Consider the following 11,091-nt stretch of genomic DNA (forward strand, 5'->3'; position numbering starts at 1 on the left):
GCCTGAGGTAGAGTATCATCTCATGATACGCTTTAGACCAAACTATCTACCTAGAGTTTATCTGTATTTTCCGTAGCTGTTTACATACCACCACAGTCAGAGACTGGCACTAAGACAGCATTGAATAAGCTGTATTCCACCTTTAGCAAACAAGAAAACTCTCACCCAGAGGCGGCGCTCCTAGAAGCCGGGGACTTTAATGCAGGGAAACTTAAATCCGTTTTACCAAATTTCTATCAGCATGTTAAATGTGCAACCAGAGGAAAAACAAACTCTGGACCACCTTTACTCCACACACAGAGACGCATACAAAGCTCTCCCTCCATTTGGCAAATCTGACCATAATTCTATCCTCCTGATTCCTGCTTACAAGCAAAAATTAAAGCAGGGAGCACCAGTGACTAGATTAATAAAAATGGGGTCAGATGAAGCAGATGCTAAGCTACAGGACTGTTTTGCTAGCACAGACTGGAATATGTTCCGGGATTCCTCCGTTGGCATTGAGTACACCACATCAGTCACTGGCTTCATCAATAAGTGCATCGATGACGCTGTCCCCACATTGACCGTACATACATACCCCAACCAGAAGCCATGGATTACAGGCAACATCCGCACTAAGCTAAAGGCTAGAGCTGCTGCTTTCAAGGAGCGGGACTCTAACCCAGAAGCTTATAAGAAATCCTGCTATGCCCTCCGATGAACCACCAAACAGGCAAAGAGTCAATACAAGACGAAGATCGAGTTGTACTACACTGGCTCTGACGCTCATCGGATGTGGCAGGTATTGCAAACCAATACAGACTACAAAGGGAAGCACAGCCGAGAGCTGCCCAGTGACACAAGCCTTCCAGACGAGCTAAACTACTTCTATGCTCGCTTTGAGGCAAGTAACACTAAAACATGCATGAGAGCACCAGCTGTTCCGGAAGACTGTGATCACGCTCTCCGCAGCCGATGTGCGTAAGACCTTTAAACAGGTCAACATTCACAAGGCCGCAGGGCCAGATGGATTACCAGGACTTATACTGCGAGCATGCGCTGACCAACTGGCAAGTGTCTTTACTGACATTTTCAACCTCTCTGAGTCTGTAATACCAACATGTTTTAAGCAGACCACCATAGTGTTCTTGGCACAGGCACTAAGGTCACCTGCCTAAATGACTACCAACCTGTAGCACTCACATCTGTAGCCATGAAGTGCTTTGAAAGGCTGGTCATGGCTCACGTCAACACCATTATCCCAGAAACCCTAGACCCACTCCAATTTGCATACCGCCCCAACAGATCCACAGATGATGCAGTCTCTATTGCACTCCACACTGCACTTTCACACCTGGACAAAAGGAACACATATGTGAGAATGCTATTCATTGACTACAGCTCAGCGTTCAACACCATAGTGCCCTCAAAGCTCATCAATAAGCTAAGGACCCTGGGACTAAACACCTCCCTCTGCAACTAGGTCCTGGACTTTCTGACGGGCCACCCCCAGGTGGTAAGGGTAGGTAACAACACGGGCCCCTCGGGTGCGTGCTCAGTCCCCTCCTGTACTCCCCATTCAATCATGACTGCACAACTCCAACACCATCATTAAGTTTGCAGATGACACAAGTGGTAGGCCTGATCAATGACAAGACAGCCTATAGGGAGGAGGTCGAGACCTGGCTGTGTGGTGACAGGACAACAACCTCTCCCTCTGTGTGATCAAGACAAAGGAGATTATTGTGGACTACAGGAAAAAGAGGACCAAGCACGCCCCCATTCTCATCGACTCGGCTGCAGTGGAAGCAGGTTGAGAGCTTCTAGTTCCTTGGTGTCCACGTCACCAACAAACTAACATTGTCCAAGCACAACAAGACAGTCGTGAAGAGGGCATGACTAAACCTATTCCCCCTCAGGAAACTGAAAAGATTTGTCATGGGTCCTCAGATCCTCAAAAGGTTCCACAGCTGCACCATCGAGAGAACCCCCTCTCTCCCTCTTTTACACCGCTGCTACTCTGTTATCATCTATGCATAGTCATTTTAATAACTCTACCTACATGTACATATTACCTCAACTAACCGGTGCCCCCACACATTGACTCTCTACCGGTACCCCCCTGTGTGTAGTCTTGCTATTGTTGTTTTACTGCTGCTTTTACTGCTGCTTTAATTACTTGTTACTTTTATTTCTTATGTTGTTTTATAACTGCATTGTTAGTTAGGGGCTCATAAGTAAGCATTTCACTGTACGGTCTACACCTGTTGTATTCGGCGCATGTGACTAACATTAGTTTTGATTTGTGTTTATTTCAGAGCTCACAGAGGATGACAAAGAGAGATGGGAGGCCTTCACTTCTGGTCAGCTAGCTGACACAAACAAGAGAAACACTGTAGACCTTGTAAGTCTGATCCAGACACCTGTTACTCGATGCCAAAATATGTTTGCAAAGTACACAGAGTATTTACACTGGAAGTTGAGGTGCCAGTAGTGCCAAAGCTGTTTGAAGGAGCTCTAATGGTTGTCCTCTTAGTAATAAGGTTGTTTGCATTGTGCCCTAGGTGAACACACACCATATTCACTCATCCAGTGATGATGAGGTAGACTTCAAGGACAGCGGATTCCACCAGGATTCCTCTCTACAACAGGTAAGTCTGTAACTGGATGAGACTGTAGACGCACGGCTAAATCTGCATATTTATAGTGTTTGTAATTGTTGATAACATTATTATACTGGACTTATGTCTTGTAGTAGTACTGATATGATTTAAAAACTAACATTAAACATGTAAGTATGCATGTGCTCTTAATCTTAACTATTAACCAATAGCTACAGTATTAGCCAATTGTTTTGAATTGTAGAACTTGAAGACTTTTGTAGTGCCAAGACTATATCATTATCGTTGGTCCTGGGTTTGCCAGGCCTTTTCTGATTATCAGATGCAACAAATGACGTCCAATTTTATTGAGCAGTTTGGCTTCAATGACGAAGAGTTTGCCGATCAGGATGATGTCGTGGAGTGAGTACTGATCCTGCATGATGTTTTGTTCATAACCTACCATTACATTGGTTGTTTTTTTTTTAATAAGGGTTTGGGGAGACTAGAGCTCTAATATATTATCTGATTAACGTAACAAAGGACTGCAAACCAGTTTCTTTCTCTGTACAAGGTTTAGGTTACATGTTTGCAATTTAACATCTACATATGAAAATAATATGCCACTGTTTGGATAGTGATATCTCTAGTGTGGCGAAATAAAGCTGTAGCTAAATTGGATGCCAGTTTGAATTCGGCAACACACGAGTCAAATTTCTTTGATTCCATTTAACTAGCTGTTATTATACAGGTCTACCATTAAATTGGATACATGACTGTGTAAAGTTCAAAATGCTTGTCACTGTCAATAGACTGGTGGTTTGCGTGGACCAGAGTCTAGACAGTAACTTTGTAATTGCAAAATTCAGTTTAGTTTGGAGTAAGTAGCACACTTCTGCCCTCCTTTGTGCCACTGCTGTCTGGGTCTTGTTGTTATGTGGGAATCTGCTGGTGTTTGGGTTCCTGTGGAGAATGACCAGCTGGGAATGGCTGGTGGGGTTTCTGCAAAAGCTGTTTTTAATGTGAGTTAGTGTGCCATCATTGTCCTTCTACCTGTTACTGGGCCTCTGTAGGGAGGAGTCCTGAAGCCATTTTGTGAAGTCATTGTCTCACTAATATAACTAAACTAAACTCTTTTCTTTAACATTTCAGTATTCCCTTTGATAGAATATCAGACATCAATTTTTCCTTGAATACAAATGAAAGTGTAAGTATTTTAATATAATGTATTATACAATTATATAGAAATGATTGTCCTTTCCAACTGTGCTCTAGGCTAGATGTAGTAAAAATAAAACTGCTACACTAACTCCCAAAACATTGAAGTTTACCATTTTTATAATGCTGTACATACTATTAGCCAATGCTGATGTATGAATATGAAAAAGGTGTACATACTTATTTTCTTAGTTTATTTCCCCCATGTACAGTAAATGAAGTGGAAGCAACACAGCACATATTTTTGTGTATCTTGTGCTTTACCCTGGTACTGGTGTTGTCTTTCAGGCAAATATAGCTCTGTTTGAGGCCTGCTGTAAGGAGAAGATCCAGCAGTTTGAAGATGCAGGCTCTGATGAGGAGGACATCTGGGATGAGAAAGATGTCACTTTCGCACCAGAAGCTCAGAGATGTCCTCGGTACGGCAGTGCCTTTTGGCCATATGTAAATTAAATATCTGAAATGACTAACGTCTTACCTTCTGAGGCCTATTCAAGGCACCTGCTGATTATTTTAATGACTTCTGTCCATTTTGTTACTCGAACCATTAGGAGCTCTGGCAGTACAGATAGTGAGGAGAGCACAGACTCTGAGGAGGAGGATGTGAAACGTGATCCCTTTGAGCCTAACAATGCCAGCTCTGATGACAGAATGGAGGTGGACACGGGTGAGGGTGAGTGATTGTCCCGGACTGACACGGTTGGGTTGGTGGTTAGGTAGGTCTGTCTGGTGTGATCTCCTCAAGAAAATGCTGCATGATATGTCTTGACTGGCTTTTTTGTGACGGCTGCCCTGTCGTTTCAGGGCCTATGTGGACAGCTAACTTTGACGACATACCCATGGACACTGGGAGTTCTACGTCGATCGGAGCACCTGCCCCAGCCACCACCACTGCCACAGCCTCCCCTTCCTCCCCTGCGGTCCTACCAGAATCTGCTGGCTGGAGCTCCCCCAATGCTTCCCCTGACACAGCCACGGGCTGGGCAGACTTCTCTAGCAACTTCTCACCAGTCAGGTAAGGGTTCATTCCACCAGCCTCAGTCCCAATACCTTATGTAGCACGATTGCCACACACGTACATGCTATATACAAATATGTGGACACCCCTTCAAATTAGTGGATTTGGCTATTTCAGCTACACCCGTTGCTGACAGGTGTATAAAATAGAGCACACAGTCATGCAATCTCCATATACAAACATTGGCAGTAGAATGGCCTTACTGAAGAGCTCAGTGACTTTCAACATGGCACTCTCATAGGATGCCACCTTTTCAACGAGTCAGTTTATCAAATGTCTGCCTTGCTAGAGCTACCCCGGTCCACTGTAAGTGCTGTTATTGTGAAGTGGAAACGTCTAGGAGCAACAAAGGCTCAGCCGCGAAGTGGTAGGCCACACAAGCTCACAGAACGAGACCACTGAGTGCTGAAGCGCTTAAAAATAGTCTCCCCAGTTGCAACACTCACTACCGAGTTCCAATCTTAACGCTACAGCATACAATGACATTCTAGACGATTCTGTGCTTCCAACTTTGTGGCAACAGTTTGGGGAAGGCCGTTTCCTGTTCCAGAATGACAAAGTGAGGTCCATACAGAAATGGTTTGTCGAGATCGGTGTTGAAGAATTTAACTGGCCAGCACAGAGCCCTGAACTCAACCCCATCAAACACCTTTGGGATGAATTGGAACTCCGACTGCGAGCCAGGCCTAATAGCATGAAATCAGTGCCCGACCTTGCTAATGCTCTTGTGGCTGAATGGAAGCAAGTCCCTGCAACAATGTTCCAACATCTAGTGGAAAGCCTTCCAGAAGAGTGGAGTTTGTTATAGCAGCAAATGGGGGACCAACTCCATATTAATGCCCATATTTGGAAAGAGATGTTTGACGAGCAGGTGTCCACATACTTTTGGTTGTGTAGTTTGAATAAGGATGGTGGTGACTGGTGTTCAGTTTATTCCCTTGCCTTTCCATGCATCTTATACTTGAAATTGGCTATTTTAGGAGGACAAATTTAAAGACCTTTTTTACTTTTGATCTTCCAGCCCCAAAGATCCTTTGAGGAACAATTCCCCAGTAGCGATGGAGACCTGCATAGGGACAGGGGATCCCTTGGGTGTCAACGCACCAATGCAGCCTGAAGGTGAGCTTTGCCACAGTGCCATACAGGAATAAGCATTTTACTTCTTACTCATTGATCACTGTGTAATGATGCTATCCCTGTGTGATGTCCCAGTTTCTGACCTGTGGCCAGGGGACGAGGCAGCCCAGCCAGCCAGCTACCCTGGAAGGAAAGCCGGAGCCTCGGATGCGGAGGAGACTGTCACCACTGAGACAGTCACCAATGGATCCATGAAGGAGACAGTTAGCCTTACTGTAGATGCCAAAACTGAAACTGCTGTTTTCAAGAGGTAAGGCTTCTGATAACACACCATACCCCTTTCCCCCTGTCACCAATCCTTCCCTTAAAACACAGCCATTCACCTCACAGTGCATGTGGAATTGACCTCTGTGCCTTGCCAAGTTTTCTCCCTACACTGGGTGATTTCCAGCCAGGCAAAGCAGGGACACTCCAGTTGACTTGTATAAATATCTATGTACCATTTACGTATCACCAAATCTTCCCAACCTACATTGCTGTCCTTTTGTTGTTTGAGAAACTGTCCTTCACTTTAACTGCAACACTTACAACATGAGCTTCCTCTTTCTCTCTGGTGTGCGTGTGGCTTCAGAGTGTTGAAATCTTATCGGTATGTACAGCCAGTCGGGGGGCAGATGTCTGCTGTGTCTTGTTTTCATGTCAGCCACTGACTTTATTTAATTTTTTTAAATTATTAATTATTTTGCCATCTCCATTTGCATGTCTATCTCCGATGTAATGATTTGGTTGTCGCTCGTCGTCAATGATGTCATGAAATGGCCGTCGGCCCTCAGGATTAGCCACTCCCAGGCTTTCTGAATTGGCCATTTTCTCTTTGTGTTGTGGGTGTGGATTGGCAAAAGCGGTCTTCATTATGTATCCACCCCTCACTGTGCTGGTATCTCATTGGCTTCAGTTTTCAGCACATGGCATTGAGGTGGCTGGAATAAACTGGAGAGATGAGTCCTAGACTAGCAGTTGTCCTGTTATCATGCAAAACTCTGCTCTACTTGAAATTAGCTTCATTTTTAAAAATCAAAGACCTTCAAAATGCCATCTAGGTAGTTGTTTTTAGTGAATACACTTAACTTTGCCAGATCATTGTGAATTCGTTCTAAATTGACTTGCCTGGTTAAATTAAATAGCCTACCTTACATGACCGCCTCGTCAATGATTATATAACATTGGCTGTAGGACCCAAATACATAATGTCCTGGTGCGTGTTAGTTTTGCATAGTAATCACGGTGGTTTAATGACAAAAAGCAAGACTGATGGCTGACATGTTTGATCCATTCAGTGAGTTTCTAAAACGGTCATAATCACCCCATGCTCTGCTCCTCAAAGCAAGCTCACTCTTAAAAAGAGGTAAACTCCTGTAAGTGGATGGTCAGAGAATTTGCTGCTGCTTTCCATTTAGTGTACATTATGATCCTTGCATCCATTTTTTAACTGCCAACCACATTTCAACACATTTGTTTACCCCATCGCTTTGTGGTCTTTCTGGCCCATTCTGCATGCGTCAGTCTTTTCTGGCCATTGTCTTAACGGGGAGGGGGTCTGTATATTTAGAAATGGCAAGAGCTCTGTAAATGTGTTCCTTTCTTCTGCAGTGAGGATGAGAAGTCTACCTCAGAGGACACATCTGCGAAGTACACTGTGGGGGAGAGTAGAACACCAGAGAAGGGTGTGTCTGCATCAGTCCAGCCTGCCAGCAACTGTCTGAAACCAAGGTCTGGCTCCATGACCATGCTGTGAACTCATACCTTCACTGGAATGGTCTAGCATTAGTGAGCTGTTTTCAGGCATGCTGTTATACCTGTTCTAATTGTCCACCAGCAGCTCATGAGTTCCTCTAATTTCCTCCCTTTCAGCAGTGCAAAACATTCAGATACAGAAAAATCTAAAGTCTCCAGTGATGCTGTTAATGGTCCTCTAGAAGAAGGAACGGCAATGGACAAAGCCAAGTAAGTGGCAGCTAGAATCAAAGGTTGTGCTGCGGATTCCCACAGTCTGGCATGTCTTATAACTAGTGTAGTCATCCAGTATGTTACATTGTAGCCTCTCTTTCTGCACCCCTACAGAACACAACAGAGCGTGACCTCAGAGGCAGCTGTGAACGGCCCGGTGTGATATGTGGTTCCTGCCAGCCTGTTCCTGCAACTCACAGCTCTCTGCCTGGATAACCAGTAGAGGGCAGTGCAAGCCCAGTCAGAGCTGCTGCTGCTGCACTAACTTCACCAGATCAGGACCAGCAATATTCATAATAGGCTATTACAGACAGTTGTACATAAAGTTGGAACTGAATGAAGAGCGAAATGTAATGGAAACAGATTTTTTTTTTTTGCATTCGTTTAAATACTATTGTTCTTATGAGGTTCTGTCTATCTTGCCACTCAAAGTTAAATAGTAATGTTGATATAGTTAAAATGATTGTATGAATAAAATATTTTATAAAAAAAAAATGTATACAGTAACAGAAGATTAATAACTGAAATATACCAATTGGAACACTTAGTGTGACCAAAAGCTGTTTTTGATAGGGTTTCCTCCTGCACAAAATCAAAAAATTAAATTTCCAACTAAATACAATAGCTGCCATGAAATGTTAATTGGAAACCAATGTTGGTCTATTTGTCAGTACGCTTGTTAGTAGAGATTCAGAATGATTTTAAATATTCCGTTTATTTTGCCACAGGTATTATTTTGTAAATGTTTCTTGTGTCCTTTCAACATGAGCAAGATTTGAAAACCTTTGGTATAGTTTTTAATTTATTATTAAGGTAGATGATACTAAAGATCCGTACACATGGGGTGTATGCATTCCGCAGATTCTGTTGCAAGACATTTAAAAAAAATTAAGCATTTCTTAACGGAACGGCGAGAGACCTACCTGAATTTGTCCAATAGAAACTAATTTTAATCTGTTTTGGTTCTTAAGTAAACAGATTGTGTAATGAATACACCCATGTTCTCTCCCCCTTGACAACATTAAACTGTACAAACCCCAAGATGAATAACTGTAGAAGATGGTTTCCAGTTGCATGTAGCTAGTGAGTGTTAACACTGTCAGAAGGCTCGTGGTAAATGGGTCCCATTTTAAAACTTTTCCCGTATCACTCAAGTCAACCTTTCTACCTGCAAAATGATGGGGATGTAATGCATATTCTTGGTATTGCTTCAATCATGCATCAACCATTGATTCTTTTTTTTAATAAAAAGGTATCTGTGCCAGCAATGGGAAAGGGATAAACTATATAAGCACTTTTCTACCCTATTTTCTCTGATATTACATTTCACCTTGTATTGTGTTAATCTCAAGATAATTACTCCTAACATGACATTAATCAAACAGTGCCCTTAGTCAATCTCCTGTCAGGAGACTCCTGATGTCTTACTGTAATTACTACTTGTGACTTGTTTCAACTTGCTTCCAAGGTTATTCAATGGTAAATTCACCAAGAGTATTGCTCAACTTCTACATCCTCTCACGCCTCCTTGTGAAATAGGTCAGAGTTAAATATGAATTAATATAAGATTTAGTTCATTACATTTACTTATACTGTTCTCAGCAGCCCTGATCTATCACGCAGCAGGTAGCCTAGTGGTTCAAGCATTTGGCCAGTTACCAAAAAGTCGCTGGTTCAAATACCTGAGCCGACAAGGTGGAAAAATCTGTCTTGTGCACTTAACCCTAATTCGCTTCAGGGGCGCACTACTACTATGGCTGACCCTGTAAAACACATTTCACTACAGTTATCCGCTGTATGTGACTAAACAAACATGTCTAAATACAGCAGGGAGAGGGGAGGAGAGTCTGTCAGTTAACTTACAATACGTGTAAAGCTAGTGTTGTTGGTCTGTACTTAAAAAATAAATTATATAAAGCCCACTTGAAACACTACTCAAGGGCTAGGTCAGAATGTGTGAAATTCTAGGTTCAGAAGAAAGCAGGGACACCACATAATCAACCTAGGGATCTGTTTTAAGAAACACCCACCACTCCTCTGAGCTGCACGTCTCAGATTGGGAGCACTGTCCAATCTCAGAAATTCTGAGACAGTCAACTTCACCTTAAAAGGCACAATTAAGAGTGGTTGTTTGCTGTACCTATACCAAGTTGAGTGAAAATAAAATGTTAACATAATCTAACTGAATGAAGAGGTAAAAACAATAGAAAGACCTATACATAACAATTATCAATTGAGTTCTATTGCAACTTTTCTGAGGATGTTGACCATTTAGTTGTCATGCGATTATGTTGCACTGACAAAGTTTTCAGCAGGTGGCAGTATTTCCTAGTGACGGCCTGGTTTTCCAAAAGCATCTTGAGGTTAAGTTCATCGTTAACACCTTCGTAGGAGCGTCATTAAAAGCCATCGCTACTAAAGTTGCACGTGAAAACGGACGTTATTTACCTACTGCCTCAGACCACTCACAGAACAGTGAAGTGGGTTGTTAAATGCGTTTTTCCCTACCGAGTCACTTTATACATTGAAGATCTCCGCTAAACTGCCGATTTAGACCGGCGATAACTTCACAACAAAGTTGACTACGAATACAAAGTTGCCAGTGTCTGAAATTGTTATAAACGTGAAGGATAAATACATTAAATTCAAATGAAAACCAAGATGACTATACCAGGGGCTTAGGCATCAGATTGAGCAACAACAAAAAGTATACATTACTATAAAAAAAGACTGAGCCCCTCCCCCACACTCGCTATGTACAGGGATGCAAACTAGTCACCTTTTGGCGAAATTCGCCGTTTTTAATTAAAAAAAAATCGGTGACCTACAGTTGAAGTCGGAGGTTTACATACACTTAGGTTGGAGTCATTTCAACTCGTTTTTCAACCACTCCACAAATTTCTTGTTAACAAACTATAGTTTTGGCAAGTCGATTAGGACATCTACTTTGTGCATGATACAAATAATTTTTCCAACAATTTTTTACAGACAGATTATTTCACTTATAATTCACTGCATCGCAATTCCAGGGGGTCAGAAGTTTACATACACTGAATTGACTGTGCCTTTAAACAGCTTGGAAGATTCCAGAAAAGTATGTCATGGCTTTAGAAGCTTCTGATAGGCTAATTGGCATCATTTGAGTGAATTGGAGGTGTACCTGTGGATGTATTTCAAGGCCTACCTTCA

General features: G+C 42.5%; 1 protein-coding gene across 5 annotated transcripts in view; it reads left to right on the top strand.

The window, feature by feature from the left end:
- Positions 1-9,190, top strand: part of LOC106573618 (serine/threonine-protein phosphatase 6 regulatory subunit 3) — a 28,342-nt gene extending 19,152 nt beyond the window's left edge. Inside the window, exons 14-25 of one of the 5 annotated variants that reach the window (XM_014148827.2) lie at positions 2,301-2,386; positions 2,547-2,633; positions 2,908-3,005; positions 3,735-3,789; positions 4,089-4,219; positions 4,352-4,473; positions 4,605-4,815; positions 5,840-5,937; positions 6,031-6,205; positions 7,546-7,665; positions 7,807-7,899; positions 8,017-9,190. In XM_014148827.2, the coding sequence (XP_014004302.1) occupies positions 2,301-2,386; positions 2,547-2,633; positions 2,908-3,005; positions 3,735-3,789; positions 4,089-4,219; positions 4,352-4,473; positions 4,605-4,815; positions 5,840-5,937; positions 6,031-6,205; positions 7,546-7,665; positions 7,807-7,899; positions 8,017-8,065 (1,325 nt within the window). In that variant the 3' untranslated portion in view covers positions 8,066-9,190. The remainder of the gene's footprint in view (positions 1-2,300; positions 2,387-2,546; positions 2,634-2,907; positions 3,006-3,734; positions 3,790-4,088; positions 4,220-4,351; positions 4,474-4,604; positions 4,816-5,839; positions 5,938-6,030; positions 6,206-7,545; positions 7,666-7,806; positions 7,900-8,016) is intronic. The other 4 variants (XM_045697220.1, XM_014148832.2, XM_014148831.2 and 1 more) reach the window with 4 other exon arrangements.
- Positions 9,191-11,091: the final 1,901 nt, after the last annotated feature.

Source organism: Salmo salar, chromosome ssa16, assembly GCF_905237065.1.
Source record: "Salmo salar chromosome ssa16, Ssal_v3.1, whole genome shotgun sequence".
Lineage (NCBI taxonomy): Eukaryota > Metazoa > Chordata > Actinopteri > Salmoniformes > Salmonidae > Salmo > Salmo salar.